The sequence below is a fragment of the Vanacampus margaritifer genome, chromosome 16 (assembly GCF_051991255.1).
Source record: "Vanacampus margaritifer isolate UIUO_Vmar chromosome 16, RoL_Vmar_1.0, whole genome shotgun sequence".
Taxonomy (NCBI): Eukaryota; Metazoa; Chordata; class Actinopteri; order Syngnathiformes; family Syngnathidae; genus Vanacampus; species Vanacampus margaritifer.
Window position 1 is genome coordinate 17,220,601 of NC_135447.1, and position 19,157 is coordinate 17,239,757.

Here is a 19,157-nt window from a genome sequence, read left to right on the forward strand (position 1 = left end):
TGTCTGAAGCGAGGAAATACATTGATGTAACAAAACAAAAAAAAGAAGCACCACAGCTTTTGGGAAATAGCACCAGTTTTCAGAATGTACAGTAGCCTATATGACGTGTTGTTGCTGTTGTTGTTATTTGGCAATGTTGACCACTTAATTGAATATAACGTCAAGTGTGTTGAGTACCTTAAGAAACTGCTGAAATGTTCGAAGCAACCGAGTTAAGAGATCACATGACCAAATGCATGTCCGTGCTTCAACAAAAAAGTAGAATAAAACATTTGGAAGTCCTAAAGTCAGTTGAAAGCAGCTTCATGAATTACATGCATGTCAAACCATTCCTGTTGTACATATTGTGAACTCAACAAAGCAATGGAGCATCATAGTTAAGGTGCCAACATTCTCGTAAACCCCAAATGTGGATACGATCAACTAATACGAATAAAAATAACGATGAAATAAAGACGATGACCCACAGTCAAACTTATATTTACTATTCAGAGCAAGCAGACATTGCTATAAAAATAGGTTGCTGTGTTTGTATAGAGTACAGTGAAATCCATTACAGTGCACCATTCTCTTTTATATTTTTTCCTGCTGCACCGCTACCATATAAGCACAGATGGATATAAAAATAAATATAGACTCATACATTTTTTTAAAACATGAACTGTCCTCAAATATATATAGAGCCATTTCAGCCCCATACATACATGTGTATATTATATTTATATAGAGAGTGTTTATATTTCTTGGCTCTATAATAATCAACTAATTTCTATCATTGGAGGATGTCTTTTACTCACATTTGGACATTGGTCTGTTACATAATCAGAGGTGGCAAATCCGGGTCCTGGAAGTAAAAAGCCTGCCACCGTTTGGCTTTAGCCCCAGGTGCTAGAGCTAGCTCCCATGGTGCCAGTTTAACTGCTAGTGAGCTAGCTAGCTAGCTAGCAACAATGGCTAAAGCCTTTGCCACCTCTGATATCTCATAATTGTCACTGAACCTACTACTCAGATCCCCACTCAAGTCTTCAACATGTGCATATACCCTCTTCTACAAAAAAACTAAACAAGATAAGACAAGTTATGCTTATTCAAGACATTACTGTATATACAAACTTTAAAGTGTGAAGTTTTCATCACTGTACAGTGAAATAAAGTGATACTTCATTGTACCAATACTTTCCCTCTGTGTTACTTTTATCAGAGCACTGATGTTTTGTCAGCCAGTGTAAGACTAGGATTTTTGTCTAAACAAAAATATGGAGCACATTGTTATATATCTCATGTTCATAATTTCCCTCTTTTTGCTGGAAGAAGCTGGACCAACCGCTAATGACATTGCATTCTATTTTTAGGTAGTGTACTTAGGTTAAAGAGAAAATGCATTTGACAACAATACATACATGAATATTATGTAAGAAAAATGTGTGACTTGTGCAGCGTGGGTTAGCACCAGGTTGTCTACTTGTTGTGCACATGGCTAAAGCCTGTAACGCATGTGAGACAAATAAGCGACCTTGAAGAAGTCCGTCTAGAATAGATGCATGTGTAACGGCAGAGTCAAATTCAACTCAAGGCAGGCTCTTTACATCTCCTCAGATTAAGTCCCATATGTGATACAGTACTGAGATTTATTTTCAAGTCGTGTGATTGAATGAAGTAGAACAGATAAACACAATGATGCAATTTTTTTCCCCTTCCGCTTGTTGGAAACCTTGACAAATATGATCTCTATATAAAGCAGCTCTCTTGGTGGTATTAAAATCAGTAATATGTTCACAGCAATTCAACTAGGCTCTAGTTTTACTTAACACAAGCTAGACAGCAGTAGATGGATCACTAAATCGATATTTACTCCACTATTTTGGAAATGATATTTCATCTAATCTCCATTATTAAAATGCATACTATATGTATTTTTTATGTATTATATTATTTAATATGTATATGTATGTAACCCTAACCTAACCCTAATTATATAGAGTTGTTTTTATTTCCATTTAAATCTATTTTTTTTAATTATATTTTTATATCTGTTTTTATTTTCACTTTTAGTCATTAATTTATTTATTCATTTATTTATTTTAAATTTTGGCAGTTTTGATCCTCCATAGAATTTCAGTTGACTTCCTTGTAAATTCCGTTTTGTTCTTTACTTTGATATTTTTTTATAAAAAATTGCTATAAATATTTAATGTACCACTGAATGTCACACCCACATAAGTGGGGCGAAATTCTTTCTCCGCATTTTGACACATCCCCTTAGGGAGCGGTGAGCAGCTGCAGGAGCCGCGCTCGGGAATCATTTGGTAATCTAACCCACCAATTTCAACCTTTAATGTTGCTTAAATATTTATTAAGAGAATAGTTTAAGTATATAGCATTGATCGCTTGGGCCTCAACGATCCAGGTACAAATATGAAACATGAAGTTCATTTTCAAAGTGGATTATTATTTTTTTGATGTATTCATTGTGTGCTCACTTTACTGGCAAATATTTCAATTTTGATTCTACATTTTTTCCAAATCTAAACAACACAAATGAAAAGCGTATCATTATTATGCATTGGCAATGTTTTTTCCATGTAGTTATGCATGTCTAAGCATGTGACTTATTTTGTTAAAATGTTCACTGATTGTGTTTGTCCTTCCAATTTATACAGCAATAGCCTTTTGTACACACCTGTAAGGCTGGCGACGCAAAGTTTAGATCATTTTCAGAGAAGTGTTAACTCAAATGTCCTTCATTCCTCAGGACGGACACCAGAGAACTTTTCATGAATCAAAATCCAGTTTTCAGTTTTGCAAATGTCTTTGCAATTTATGAATGGAGATGCCCTTCTTTCTTGTGATTGAAAATCAAACAGCAATACCAACAAATGACTTCTAACCCCTTTTATGTGCACTATATAATCTGTTGTGACAGTTGATTTTCTCGAATATGCATGAGAAAATGCAGCCAATCCAGCCATCATACCATTACGGAACTGGCATTAGCGTCACAAGTACAGTATTTTTCAGCAACATTGATCATAAAATGTAAATGGAAGCAATGTAATCTTATGTTAGCATACTATTTTTAGGCATGTTCAATTGAGGGTCCATAATTTCATGTGATAAACTGCTGCAATTTGTTTTAAAGTATTTGTATGTATCATCTCTTTGTGAAATTGTCAAAATATTCCTATTGTATTCCATATATACAGTATGTTACTATATGTAAGGTCAAATCAATAGGAAATACAGTACTAATCTAAAATAAAGGCACTTAACTTTTGAAACATGAAAACAATTAACTACAAATATATATTTAAATATTACATTTGACCCTTTTGTACATTAGCTGTTTTGTGAATAAAGAGAATATATTATATCAATGTTGTAGAGTTATTTGAAAACCTTTTACAATATTAGCTGTTGAAAAAAACTTAAGAAACCCAAAAGGTCATTATTGTAATTGTGGCGTATTTCAGAAGACTTTGTTGGCCTTGCATGCAATGCATTTCCTTTATTTTCGTGACTATTTACATTGTAGATTCTCACTGAAGGCATCAAAACTATGAATGTCATGGAGTCATGTACTTAAAAAAACGGTGAAATAATTGAAAACATGTTTTATATTCTAGTTTCTTCAAAATAGTCACTCTTTGCTCTGATGATTTTATTTATTTATTTATTTTTGCACACTCTTGCCATTCCCTCGATGAGCTTCAAGAGTACTCACCTGCAAATGGTTTTACAACAGTATTGAAGGAATTTCCTAAAGGTGAGAATGCCAAGGGTGTGCAAAGCAGTAATCAGAGCAAAAGATGGCTATTTTGAAGAAACTAGAATATAAAACTTGTTTTCAGTTAATTCACCTTTTTTGTTAAGTACATAACTCCACATGTGCTCATTCCTATTTTGATGCCTTCAGTGAGAATCTACGATGTAAATAGTCATGAAAATAAAGCAATTGACACATTGAATGAGGTGTGTCCAAACCTTTGGCCTAATTTGCTCACCAGCCTTGACTTGTGTATGAACTTGTATGTGCGTGTGTACATTTTCTTAACTGAGCACCATTTGAATAATAAGATTAAGAAATAAAAAGGACGTTCTGAAACTTTTATATAACCGTTCCCTGTTTTTATTGTTGTATTGTGTTTTCTGTTTTATGTTTACCAAGGGTCTGGAATGCGTTGAATTGAATTTTACAGTGTTTAGCAAGCCTCAAGGCATTAATTTTATCCCAATAGTGTTCACTCCGTTGTCTGTTGAAGAGCGGAATCTAATGTATCAACTGGTTCTAAAATGAAATGTATATTTAAAGAAAAGAGGAAGCAAAAATGTAGCTGCCTCTAATTGCCCAGCCTATTTCGTAATAAGTGACTGTTCTTAGCCTCACTTATAGCATAAAGCCGCGTACAAAGGCTAACAAAATGGAAAATGAAATTCATACTATGTGAAGCAAAATGGCTCAGTAGAAATGACATTATGATTTGAAGTGAAGAGAAGCAAGCAGCATTAGTTCACTAAGTGGCGGTGTACATGTGAGTGTGAACGCTTGTCAGTCTTTATAAATGTGTCCTGTGACTGGAGACCAGTCTTGGATCTAGATGTTGCCCAAATATCAGTTTGGCAGGCTGTAATCAGCTCAAGCTCCCCAAGACCTTAACCAGGTAAGAATTAGAAACAGTTTGCTGGATGAGGCAGGCAAACAAACAGAAACAGTTATCTCAGTTCAATTCTCCATGTTGGCAAATCCAGTATTGTGTTACTTTCTTACTTAACTAAGTTGTTTTTGGCTTGATAATTCAGGATTTGATTCGGATTTTGAGCCCTCTATACTATGTACAGTTGAAGAACTGGAGAGTGTGGTGTAAAAATGGACACAAATGAATGAACATAGCAATATTTTTGCTCCAGTGCAAATTCTTAGATGTGAAAAAATGAAAAGGGTGTTTGGAGCTACTGCTCATTGTTTCCTTTTGCGCAGGCTCACCAAGGCTGGTGGCTTTTGTGAAATACAGAATGGCTAAATAAAACAACAGTGAAGTAATTTCTGTACATTTCTGAAATGTACTATACGTTGGTCTTGTGTGGTCCTATGTCCTGTGCTCCGAGGTCTATGTTTTAAATGAGAACACAATTTTAATATGAGTTTCAGCAGAATTCAAAGGTGCTTGGCAGAGAGGATATGGTGGTAGGTGTGGCTGTAAATGGAAGCCCACTTAACTATGACGGCGCATTAGGGCCAGGTATAAATATATATTTTGTAGAGCGTGGAGGCAATATTCAGAGAAAAAAACTCACAAATTTGGGCAATATTCAGAAGAAAAAAACCTCAATAAATAAAAACTCTGTAAATTTGTGAGTTTATAAAGTGGCAGATTTGTGAGAAAATATCGCAAATATGCTTCTTGCAAACTTGCCACTTTATAAAGTAGCAAATTTCTGAGTTTTTTTCTTGGAATATTGCCCCCACCCTTTAAACATATATGTGTATATATATATATGTGGCCCTAATGCGCCATTGTAGGACACATAAGCAATTTTTTTTTTTTGAGAAAAATTACCACATTATAAATTCGTAAATTTGCCAAAGGTGGCGAATTTACGACTTTGTAAAGTGGCAAATTTTCAACTTTACAAACTGAATTTTTTTCTCACAAATTTGCCACTTTATAAAGTCGAAAATTTGCCACCTTTGGCAAATTTACTAGTTTTTTTAGTGGCAAATTTGCAAGTTTTTTTCTCGGAATATTGCCCCCACCCTCTAAAAATGTATATTTATACGTGGCCCTAACACGTTGTCGTACTTAACACAGGTAACATGATGAATGCCTGAAAAATGTGCTCCAATTGGCTAACTAAATAGGAGGAAAGTTGTGATTTCAAAGAAAATAGTGATCAAGTATGAGTAAAATTTTAAAATCACTTTTTTTGCACTGGAGAAAAACGTCAACCTGGCAACTGTCATTCTGATTTGAGTTGTAAACACATTGAGAATAATACTAAATGTGACCATGGACGTTAGCGCATTTCAGAGGCCAACATTTAGAAGTACATAAGAACTCAACTTTTCCGATTTTGGAGGGATTGTCATCAGTGTTAAATGAATATTGATCTGATTCAAGTGTTCAAGCCTCATTCATAGTCATAATAGATGTATAAAACCCTCATAAATGGTTGAACAGGGTGCACCAAATCAAAATGCTTAAATGTATTGCTCCTCGCTTTAGCAGTTAATACATAGCAAAGAGAAGTAGTTATTGTTTGAAAATGTGTTGGCATACAATGTGTATGACCTTCGTTTGTGTGCGTTTTCAGAGGAAGGTGGCATGGTCTAGTTCGACGTTGTCCATACAAGCCAAAATGGCCTTCTGGTCTTCTCGAAGGGGCCGACGGTACAGTAGAGCAGAGAAGCGATTGTATGGGTCGTGAAGGAGGAGCCGTTTCTTCTTCCTGTGGAGGTAGAGCGCTTCTTCGGGCTGAAGTACCTGAGTGGGGTGGGCCTGCTGGGTCTGAGAGGTGGAGACACCTGACAGAGCAAACACACAAGAGAGTTTACAGGCACCTGATGATCCAACAGGTAAGAACTGGGAACAAAAATCGGACAGGGAAAATATTCGTCAACGGGGGTGGCGTTTGGACGACGGACTTCTGTATCATATTTGTCGACGGAGCGTTGGTGCGGATGAAACCTATTCGTCGTCGGTGTCAGTGTCAGTCGACATCCAGTAGAGATTGTTCATCGCCGGGGGAAGGGAGTGTGCAAGGGGACATGAGGCGATTAATATTTACCAACGGGGGGTACATTATTTATCAACGGGTGGGGTTGTATTAGTATAGTTCCATTGTGTTCATTTTAAGGTTAGGAAGACAGCTACTGATATAGTGTTCCCTCATTTATCGCAGGGGTTACGTTTCCAGAAACTACCCACATTGAGTTGAAAGTACAATTTGACTTTTTTTTTTTTGTTTCTTTTTTTTCGGTGAAGGATTTACACTTCAATTAACTCATTCACTCCCAGCCATTTTCACTGAAGCAACTCCCTTCGCTACTGGCTGTTTTACTGGATTTTGACTGACTTTGCAAGGCCCACAGAATATTGTGTTCTATTGCTATAAAAACATGGAACCTACCAAAGAAAGATTAGTCTCTTCTTTCAACAGGAAAAAAAGAATATTTGTATATTTTTCCATTTTGCAGTAATTAGCAGTATAATATAGCTAAGTTTAATCATTATTCACAAAACTGTTGAAAACACTGGGGAAAAGAGATTTTTGCAACATGGCCCTGGTTGAATCTGTTATACTCTGCTGCCACTTGCTGCGGCTCTTATAGGAGCATGCGGTCACATGATCCAATAAAGTGGGCTCAAACTGTCAAACATAATACAGCGGCAAAAGCATGCACTTCCACAATGGGTTGGTTTGGTACCCACTTTACAATATGCATTGACGCATTATGACCCAAATTAGAAAATTATGAATCGGCGTTCATTTGCAACATCCAATCCGCAACATAATTTGAGTCACCACCGATTTGTGCACAGCCCTAGTCATAATGGAATACAGTGGACCCCCGCTGTTTGCTGGAGCAAGGGATATAAACCTCCAATAAGCGTTTTTAATGAAAAAATGGAGGTTGTCCCCTTTGTCCACCCTACCCCCGCAAAAAATAAAAATAGTGTTCCCTCGTTTATCATGGGGATTTTGTTCCAAAAACTACCTGCAATCGTGAAATACAAAAAGTATTGACGTATTGAAGTATTGAGTTTGACTTTTTTATTTATTTATGTTTTTTTTTTGGGGGGGGGGTGATTTATGTAGCGGGCTAGAACGGTCTCATTGTGGGATTTATAAATACACTGTGCGCATAGATATCTACTTGTATAAAGACTAGATGTCTCGTCCGCGCTGCTGGCCAATGGAATCGAACGTCAGCACGGGGAGGCCATCTTACCACAGTCACCTCACTTGCCTATCACATTCATTACTATGTGTTTTCATCTGTACATGTTCTTTTAAATAATTCAAAATAGTGGTTTACCAAAAATGTACTGATTATCAAGCAGTCTAGTTTATAAGTTTAGGGCATGAATGAAGTCGCCTATTTTCTATTGTATTCTCTTCTAATCTTGTCTAGACCAGTCTAATCTATTCTAGTCTCTTTTTTTTTTTTTAGGTGTGTCGTTGTTGTTATATGAAATGTTGCCCATGATTCAACTGGATATTATTATTATTATTTTTTTTTTTTTACACATTGCCAGAATAAATGTACATAACTTATCCCATATTTACTCTTATAGTATTGCAAAGCATTTATTCAGCGGTATAACTTTGAAAGTTGAAGTTATCTGTGAAGAGAGCAGAGTCCCATGAGAAGGATGCTCCTGCAGCTGCAAAACAGGAATTGTGCCTTATTACACGATAGCAGCAGAAACACTTTGCAGAAGAATTGTTGAACTTTGACTGTTGAAACCTTCAGCAACGAAGAAAGACATGTCTGTATTATTATCTGCACAATAACGCATATCCGTGATGGTTTTCATGTTGCTGTGTACTTCCCCAACCTTTAAAGCAGCAACGGCTGTGTAACTAGGGACTGCCTTAAAGGAAAAAAAAAAGAGGGCTCGGCAGAGTGTGCTTCCGAGCAATAGGATATTGTAATTGTGCACATCTCTGTCCGTTCCTTTTCTGTTGTTTATTAAATGTTCTAGGTTGACTGAACTCGGCACACATTTTAAGGTTTCCCCAAACCGCAGATAGGAGGAGGAAATTGTAAATTGCTTTAAAAAGGTAGGATTTATTATTAATTGTTAACAAGTATGTGGTATAGTAAATACGCTTATAAACTAAACTGCTCGATAATCAGTTGCTTTTTGGTAAACCGCTATTTTGAGTTATTTAAAAGAACATGTCCAATAAAAACACATAGTAATGAATGAGAGAGGCGGAGCGCGGTGACAAGTTGCAAGATGGCCACCCCGTGCGGCCGTTCGATTCTATTGGCCAGCAGCGCGGACGAGACATCTAGCCTTTATAGATATCTATGCGCACAGCAGTGACGTTACACAACACCCCAACCCGTGTGATTAGCCGTAGAGGAGCGAGACATCTGATTGGCTGCAGACGGGCTTCGTTTAGAAAAAATGCATGCGTGTTTCTCGGCCACGCAAAAAAGATCCACACAGACGTGAGTGCAGACTACAATTATTTAATTAAATAATTATATAATTAAAAGCACGTTATAAATGCGCGTAAGACAATTCACACACATTTGATGAATGTGTGTGTGTTTTGTGTCAAATGTGTGTGTGTTCATTATGAGACTGTTTTGGCTCCATATTTATGCTTCTGTTAGGAAATTATGAACCAGCTCATACAGTTCCCACCCTTCTTAACACTTGTCATACTAAATTAATTGAACGTTTTTATTTTGACGTTTTAATATGTCGAAGAAGAAGATGCAGAAGAAGAAGTCCTAGTTGGCGACAATGCAACACATGCAGGGGTCCATTGTATGCTCTTGATGCTGTATCAGGGTAACAAAGCATTTAAAAAAATTGTTACCAACATACCTGCTTTCCTCCTAGTCTTGGAATTATTGTTATTCATTGTCATCTTCTTTGCCTTTCTAATACGTTGGTATCTCAGAGCATCAAACCTCTCAGACCCCGAAAGGACACTCGGCGCGCCTCGACGTTTTCTAAATAAGGAGAACAAAGAGGGAGAAAGGGGTAACTCCATGCCAAATATTTTCAAAGGCATACAATTGGATATTAATTCTAATTCAGTCTTGCTTGATCCATGCAAGAGGTGCAACACATTGTGAAAGGATCAACATGACAGCATAAGGCACTATCTTCCTATTATATCAGCTACATTATTTAATAAAGTCTCAACAGCCTTAAACACTGTTAAGAATAAATGGGGCATTATTTTTGGAAATACATATTTTAAAGAATTGATCCAATAAATCTCTATATAAGACACTGCATATACACCAGGTGATAAAAAATAAGACATTTAAATTTAAAAGGATGATTGTGTTTTCTTTTTTATGTATTATGTACAGAGCCGAAATAAACCATTCATTCAGTAAGAATAAATAAATAAATGAATGACATTTGATGAGATGTTGCAATCACAAGCTGAATCTGTATTTCTTTTACATGAATCTTTCCTGCTCTGAAAATAACAGATGCAAATGCTCCGTTGGTGTGGCTTGTCAGTGGCTGTGGGTTTGCATCAAATTGTATCTCTAGCTCTCTGTGAAGGCACTTATGACTTGGTAGCCACTCACAAACCAGCAGCCAATTTATACGTCTTGAAGCACAGAAAACAATCAGCATTACATTGGGGCCATCTTTCCGTAGTGGCTGCAGAGACAAACCAAGGATCATTAGAACAGGAAGGAAAATCACAGCGGCGCAACAAAGCAGTATCGATATGTATTCATAGACATGGAAACTGTCTACAATGGGCTTCACCATGCTGACAGGGGGAGAGATGGCTGGAGGGGAAATGACTACGCGGGAACAGTCACATAATGAAAAATAAGCCAAAGAAAAGCGAAGCACTAGGACAAGAAATGTAACAAGAATTATTCAATAGAATTGTTTGTTTTTGGAAACGGAGGAGGATTTAGCAATGGCATGCATGGCAGTTTGCACATGGAACAGAACTTTAAAGGGGAATACATTCAAAAGCTTTTCATCGAGCAGGTCACTTGAACTTTATGTCAGCACGCATGTGTTCCAAAATCTTTGTTCTTTTGGAACAAGGTGAACGTGCTGTAGTGTGACACTTGCTTCACATGACTGCGAGAAATGTGGTGTAACATTAATTGCAATTGAAAGCTAAGTATTTCTTTCATCCTCTATAGACCCTTCTCGCTGACATCACTTTACCCAGAAGTCTTAGCTACCGCTTACCCTCCTGGAGGGCAAACAATCAATAGAAATGCACGGCGAGAGCATTGTTTTCAGTTGCCGTTTTGTTTAAATGGTGGGAAAATATGACAAATGTAGCAAAAGACATCCCTAGTAGGAAAGAAGGTTACTGCGACTCATTGGAACCAGCCGTTCTAAGACACTATCTCCAAAAGCCGGAATTGGTTGGAGGGCAAGATCCCTATGTATGAACTTTCACCATCAGCTTGGTCAAAGGAAGCCACTACGTTCCCCCAAGTGAGCTACCACAACATTTTAAATTATTAAATTGTATAAAAGAGTGCCACCGCCTACACTTGGGAGGACTTTGATGCTATCAAGAGCCTGGAGTCGTACAATTACTTTGTGTCTGGATGGGTGGGAGATTGGCTACGTTCAACACGGCAATGTTTGTCTCATGGCAGCAAATGTATGTTCTATCTTTATCTTTTGGTTGACACGGGTTACTGGTGGAAAACGTCATTCATTAAATAATTTATGTCCGGATAAACTTGTCTTGCCGTACGTCAAAGTCTTTCAAGCTATCTTAGCTTGCTAACTGCAAACAAGTAAAAGTTAAAAAAAAGCAAAATTTTTCACAACCCAAAGTGTGCAAGTAAATGTTGATAAAGTGTTATGATTATCATGTGAAAATGTTTGCAAGACCTACTAAAAAGGTTGTATGATATAAAATCAATGTCAAAAATGTGTAATTATGAATAAATGTTGAATATTCCAACATTGCGTACATGTTTTGTGTGTCTGATTGCTGAAAATAACATGTCCCACAGTTTTTTTATTTTTTAGTTAAATTTTTTCCCCTGGTTTAAAATTACTGCCGGTATCCGAAAGAACGATATCCTATCTCAGTTTGCCTGATTAGAGCAATCGTAGGCCGCGCAGAAGTTTATTATTGCATTGTCACAGATTTAGAAACGGCTTCACCTATTTTCTACGTGTCACTAACTGATTTCTCATTCACTCGCCTTGGCGGTCTGTCCTCCAGCATGGGCGGCACACAAACGTGACGTCACACTAGAAGGGTCTATACAGATGCTTTAAAAGTTTTAAGGCAATGTATGCAAATGGCATATTTCCACGACTATAAGGTGCACTTAAAAGTCTTACATTTTCTCAAAAATCGATGGTGCACCTAATAGGGAGTTGTGCCTTTTGTGTGCACCGAGATCCAAAATCTGTAAATGTTGTTGTGCGACTTCGGTAAGTGACCCCCCGCTTGACTATCTGTGTGGAAGCATTTCTGCCGACAGACAGCGGAACAGCGCCGACATATTGCTCAAACACAGAAAATCCGACCCTGGTTGATGGCTGGCAGGCAGGAGAACCCAATAGACTCACATCATCTTTCAGTTGAGTCTTTCAGATTCTCGTGCCTGCCAGTCCTCAACCAGGGCTGGGTTTCCTGTATGTGAGATACAGTAGGCCGTCATGGTGCTCATTGCTTTCACTTTATGGAACTTCTAGACTAGAGCGAGTTACGCCACAATTTGTGAATGGATTGTGCATGCATGCTTGGGCTAAACGTGTCTGCTTGTATTAATCGAGCTTTCGCAGAAGCCGGCATCATTTCTGAGGAGCCGCACGCTAACGAGACTGACTCTGACAATACTACAATGACGAGAGGAAACCTGTCGTGTTTGATGGAGGACTTGCCCAGCTGTTTGATTTTGGATTTGTAGATTGATCAAGAGTAACGTGAGTACATTGTTAAATAGTTTAAGTACAACCAAACTCAATTTTACTCCACTGCCTTTTTAAAAACATACGCTAGCAAGTGAAAGCAGGCGACCATATGTTTTGAGCTAGCGCATGTTTAGCCGTGCCTGCGCCCAATAGTGCGGTGCGCCTTTTATGTGTGTGTTTAATAGAGAAATAGAACTAACTGCACCTTTTAATACGGTGCGCCTTATGGTCATGAAAATGCGGTACTAAAGAGTCGTTGTTGTTTCTGTATCTCTTATGTGTTTTTTGCTAAAGTTGCTGTCAATCTCAACTGGACACTTGTTTATAATCACAAATTCTCCAACTGAATTGTGGCTCTCCGGAGACACAGCTGAATATTACTTACAGCACATGTAATGGATTAAAAATATTTTTATTCCGGGATCATACAATGAAGGTATATTATTGATGGCAAAAAGTGACACATGGGTTGAGAGGGTGTACAGTTATTGACCGAGGATGATGATATAGAATCGCTTATCGCTCAACATGACCTTGCAATGACCAGTATGGAAGCTGGTCTAAATGTGCTTCTCAGGATGCAAAGGCAAAGTCAGTCAAGGATAAAGTAAAAATAAGTTTTTCTATATTCTGTTAATCAGATGTGAGTAACCCTTCATTGAAATAGTTTGAAGCGACACTGAGACTTAACTTCCAGAAAATAATGAGGTCAGTTAGCCAAACCACCAAACCATATAAATATGTTGGTGATACATTTCTGTCTTAATATTCAATGCATTTCGACTACAGCACTGACTATTGAAAACCAATGCTTGCGTTGCGAAAACAGGGAAAAAACACAAAACACAACTGAAATGACATACTGTTGACTAAGGGAAGCAAAAATTGAGCAATCATCTCTTGTATTCCCCTTTAAAGGACGAGGTGATCAAAAAAAGCCCCACCTGCTAAGCCCCCCCCCTTTCAGACATGGATCCAACCCTTACCTATTGCGGTGTAGAGGACTTGGTCACAACAACGCTGCCCAGATAGCTGAGATCAATCAAAAACAAAGCACGTAAGACTCCAGGAGCTATTAAAACCAACTTACCATACTGTCCCTAAATCATAATGATGAAAACATTGCAGAACATGAGAAGCGGACAGGCCCTGTGACACACTTGGCCCAACAACCTTCCCTTGGGAATGAGGTGCTCATGAGGCAATTAAACGGTTCATTGAGAAAATGGTTACAGAAACAAAAGGAAAAGTCGATTGGGAAAGGATCTGAAAAGGTGGAGGGGAGACTTGGTAATGAAAACAGGTTACTCAGGCCGAGGATGGGCCGCAGGGCCTGCCAAGATGAACTCTTCGTAAAGCATCCCTCTGCATGACACAGGCATCCTCAAACGCTTGGATCTAGACATAACAATGGATATTTATCTGGGGATTCAATTCGATTCATATTAGAGAATTCCTCCTGCTAGGTGGAAGCAAGATAATGCATGATCTAAATGGAGAAAAGGATCCTGAGCTGATGTGTGCCGATCAACCGACTTCAATGGGATTGTGCCGAACAAATCAGTTACCACTAGCAATAGTGTTTGTTGTTAATGATAGAGTCATTAATGTTTGACAAAGTAAACTGTGGCGCAAATAGATTTTTTGCATCTCAAGATTCAATGGATTGTGTAAAGTTTTAACTGCTCTATCTGACAATATATTTCAACAAAATATTTTGATAGAAACTAGCATTAAAGTACCACTAAGGAACTTTTCAACTTTAAAATATTTTCATAACCTCTGATGAAACATCAATTTAAAATTAGTTGAATGGTACCATTGTCATGGACTGAGGGAGTCTGTATAATTTTTACTGGCACTAAGCAACTTTTGAGGAGGATGGTAGGAACACTGTCATACAAAAAAATATAAATTTGCTGACTGCTTTATGGCATACGTCCCTTCCCCATTCGTTACAAAGACGGAAATCAATTTGAATGTCGATGCAAGATTACTGCTTTCCTTGCAGAAGCTGCAAACCAACTGAAAAGTTTTGTCTGAGGAGACCAAAAAGAAAAAAGGTAAGCTGCCCAGATAAAAGGACAGTCAGGGATCAACAATGGCCAGGGTACGCAATGCGCTTGTCCTTATGGGAAATGTGGTCTTCCTTCTGGCATAACATTACCTCTTTTGCCCATATCGCGCCGCCATAATCAACGTAAACTGAAAGTTCCTTAGTGTTGCTTTAACATAAATAATTTTCGAGATGGCGTAAAATATATTTTACAGTGGTTCTTAACCTTGTTGGAAGTACTGAACCCACCAGTTTCATATGTAAATTTCACCAAATCTGTCTTCATTGAAAAATAAAATGTGATTAAAAAATAAGAATTCAAGACATAGGTGTGAACATGGATTCTGGCTCTCTTAACCATAAATTCAGAAAGTGTTGTGTTCTTGTATTGCCCATCTCCTTGCAGCTTGAGGAAGTGTTCCTTTAGTTTTGCTACATAGCTAGTTGTGCTGGACAAGAATCGCTCAACTTGGCATTGCAAATCACGATGACTCCCATCACTCAACTCAACTCTTGAGCACTTCAAAACAACCACTGTTTTGTTGTTTCTTCAGATGGAACCCGAGGTTGCAGCAGATACAATGAAAACAACAGAGGCCCTAGAATTGAACCCTGTGGAACACCATACGTTCCGTTATAAATGTGAATTCATATTGCACATATTCATCTGACCACTTTCTTTCTTTGCTCGACATAGTTAGTATAAAGGGATTACAATAATAAAGAAATTACACGATGTACCATCACAACAACCACAAGTCGACTAAGCGCACCAAATTCCCTGCTGCACCCATAGGCTAAGCAATATAGCGTGATGACCTGCAGCCAATATGGCCAAGAAGGTCAGATCATTACGAATCGTTTGAGTTGGGTGTGTGTCTTGACATCCGCCGAACCCCTGGGACTGACTCACCGAACCCCTGGGGTTCAATCAAACCCAGGTTAAGAACCACTGACTTTTATACATATGCATGTTTGAAAGTAATGCTCTAAGATGTTTTTTTCCCCCAAATTGATGGATGTTGCATGTTGCATTAGTAAGCAAAGTATTAAAGTGAAGTCACATCAAAGCATTATGGGTTAGGCGGATGACTGAATCCCTACCTACTGTACATGGCTGATGCACCTACCCTGAAGCTGACAACTGGGATGGAGAGGGCTCAGATGGAAGGATCTCCTCCTCAGTCCTCCTGTGAGATGGCACCTGCCCAAACATGTCGCTGCTTTCCATTGGTGGTGATGGGGACTGGGAAGCGGGATAGCTGGTTGCAGATGAAGCAAAGGCCATGTGGGAACGATAGCTAGGACTGGCTCTTCGGCTACCCTGGCCTAGTGCGGGTGAGGAAGAAGGGGAAGATCTCCTTGAGAAGGTGGCTGCAGAAGGAGGTACGAGGGTAATCTCAGACATCTCAGGGGGTATGGGAGTTTGAATGTTTGGACGTGGCCGGGTACGTACTACAATCTCGGGAGATCCCTCATGAGAACTAAAAGGGCTTTGGGTGAGAGGGGAAAGTCGAGAGGGCTGGAGAACCACCTGATGCCCACCAGAATCCATCCTACGAGCCTGTCTTGGACTGAAATGTGGGGTAGATTCAAACCATCGGGTATCCAGGCTACTAAGAGTGCTAGGGCTGATATGGGCCATTTGATCGGTGTAAGGCAAAACTGGAACACCTATACCGTGGCTTGTACGTCTTAGCTGCCCTAAATGAGCCTCTTGCATAGCTAAATGCCTGGCTGGAGAGCCATGAGGCCTGGTCTTGCTGGGAGACTTGCTTGAGTAGCTCTGCGGTGCTTCTAGTGGCATTACAGATGGATAGGTAGGCATTGGGAGAGAGGAGGTCTGGAAAGCACTAAGGGGAAGAAGAGGGGTTGGGGGTGGGTAGGGAGAATCATGGCGGAGATGCAAAGAGTGGTGTGGCGGAAAAATGAATTGGGGTCCCTCCACAGTCGAAAATGTAAAATCCATACCCCGCCAAAATTCTGGTGAATGGGAGGAAGAAGCCAATGTCAGAGGATAAGGGAACCCAGAGACAGCATATTGTGTGAAATCACCCTCCCCCATTTCTTCTGGAATCATAGGATAACCAAAAGGGCCTTCAGTCAGGTATGGAGGGGAGGACATGACAGAGCTAAGCGGACTTGTATCGGTCATGTAAAAAGGAGGAGGAGGATCGTGGTCCCCATGGGAGCCCAGATAGCCATAGAAAGCCCTGTGGTGGAGAGAGCCTCGGATCTGCCCTGTGGCCTGGAGTCGACTGCTCTCCATTATAGTCATACCTTCAAAGGGCTTCTGGAAACGAGGGCTGTAGGCTGGAGGCTGGAGGTAGGATTCATGACTGGAGATGGGTGAAATCTGGTGAGGCCGAAGGGGGGCCATCACTGGTGGAAGAGGCCTAAGGTCGTCATTCTCTTCATCTGACTGGCGGAATTCAGGATAGAGATCAGATTCTTCCACAAAAGGAAAACCCTCAATTCGGCGGGGGTTGACAGAAAACTCTGCATCAGTAGGATCAATGACAAAGCGTCCATCTGGGCCACGGCTGATGAGTTCAATAGGGGTTGTTGCTTCAGCTTCGTGCTTAGAGATTGTGTATCTCTTGCTTGTTATTGCTCTTTTGGTCTTCTTGTACAGAGACAACTCCTCCTTCTTCCCTGGACTTGGGGGTGGTTTCTTCCCATGTTGGTCATAACTATCCTCAGATGATTCTGATAGGGAAGTCTTTGACCGAATGCTTTCTGGACTCGCCTTTCCTGACGATTGCCTGCGGAGAACAATATAATCCATGTGAAAATATAATGTATTCAACTGTCTAATTAGGCTGGAATATTCAAAACCAGCCAGAAAACATACATGTCTAAGGAAGAACTAGCCCACTGCTACAACCAAAGGAATACGATTAGGAACTCTATAATACATTAGCTGATTTATTTCCTGTTTTTTCTGTGACGAAATCCTGAAGGGATACACAAAAAAGGGAATCGCTCACGGATATACAATTCATGCATCAAAATGACGACAACAAACTTGTTTGTTAGTACTCATGCAAATATCTTTTTGTCAAACACAGTATTGGAGACCAAAAAAAACACATCACGTGGCACAGTGTTTACGGAAATATGGCCCTGCATGCAATCTTAAAGACAACAATGTCTGCTCCTCAAAACAACTTTCCAGATCACGGATGGTTGTTAGTAGTCTCCCTACCAAGCACTGACCCCGCCCCGCTTCTGATGACGTATATGTCAGATGTGTACAAAAGAGTGTTCATACCGCAGACTCAGCACATACCTACTTTTTTTTTCCAATATATTTATTGTTTTTTTGCTTCATAATGCAGAACACAAACCCAAGTAGAACAGAAAATCATAACACTTCACACATTCACACATTCTTCCGCAACCTGCAGACCTGTACCAAAATCACCCACGTCCGCACACATGCGTATGCATATGCGCGAACATGTACGTGCATACTTGCAAATTATTCATATACATATACAGTCAATGAGACACACATATCTACATCTCCACATACCAGGGTTAATTTGTTTGGAATTTTTCATTTTAGTTATTTCGTTTTGAGTTTTGTTTTTTAAATTTAGTTAGTTTTAATTAGTTTTTAGGGTGGTTCTCTTAGTTTTTATTAGTTTTAGTTATTTCATAAATGCTTAGTTTTAGTTTAATTTAGTTTCAGTATTAGTTTTTTTTTTTTTTTACAAAGGGTGTATTATTTGTGCGCAATATTTAAAAAACACCATGGGAGCAACGTCATCTGAAGGTGCTTTTTTATTAGCTGCTGCTAGATGACGTCACTTTTGTGTGACACACTTTCAAATGTCCTTATTCCGGTTAATATCAAAATAAATCATTCCAAAGGCTCATCCATTAAATTAATTACCAAAGACTAAAACAAAGGACATTTTTTGCTTTAATTATAGTTAGTTTTAGTTAGTTTTGTAAACATAAAATGTTTCAGTTTCAAGCCCTATTCCAATTCGATTCCTCTATGTTGTCAAGCAAATCTCTTCTCTATAAATCAAGTTTATCTATGGCAGAGTCCTTGGAGTTTATCATAATCAGATTAGATTCACTTTTGTTTTCCCGCTCAATTGGTGTTAATTTTGATAAATGATTAATTCCCTTTAAACATTGATGATAGAAAATTCTTAACTTGCAGTTATTTATAAAAATGTTTTTGAGGAATTTGACATTTTCAGGTAAATCATTAAATGAGAGTAATTCTCCATTGTTGTACAGATCTTTAATTGCATGGATACCTTTCGTTTTCCACAATTTAAATCCTCTATCTTCTCTGCCAGGTATAAACCGATCATTGTGCCATAAAGAAGTAAACTGACACTCATTCAAGGAAGTACCCACATGTGCACACACACATTCTATAACCTGAGAATTTGCCAAATTCCTCAATAAGATTTACCAAATTAGGAAAGGTGTAGTTAAGATCTGTCAAAAAG

General features: G+C 38.8%; 1 protein-coding gene across 5 annotated transcripts in view; it reads right to left on the minus strand.

Annotated features, from left to right (window-relative positions):
- Positions 1-464: 464 nt before the first annotated feature.
- LOC144036093 (protein turtle homolog B-like) overlaps positions 465-19,157 on the minus strand; it is a 129,003-nt gene continuing 110,310 nt past the window's right edge. For 2 of the 5 annotated variants that reach the window (XM_077546397.1, XM_077546396.1), the window contains exons 18-20: positions 15,810-17,444; positions 9,567-9,694; positions 465-6,520 (exon numbers count right to left, since the gene is read on the minus strand). In XM_077546397.1, the coding sequence (XP_077402523.1) occupies positions 6,306-6,520; positions 9,567-9,694; positions 15,810-17,444 (1,978 nt within the window). In that variant the 3' untranslated portion in view covers positions 465-6,305. Of the gene's footprint in view, positions 6,521-9,566; positions 9,695-13,609; positions 13,656-14,409; positions 17,445-19,157 lie in introns of those variants that run through there. The other 3 variants (XM_077546400.1, XM_077546398.1, XM_077546399.1) reach the window with 3 other exon arrangements.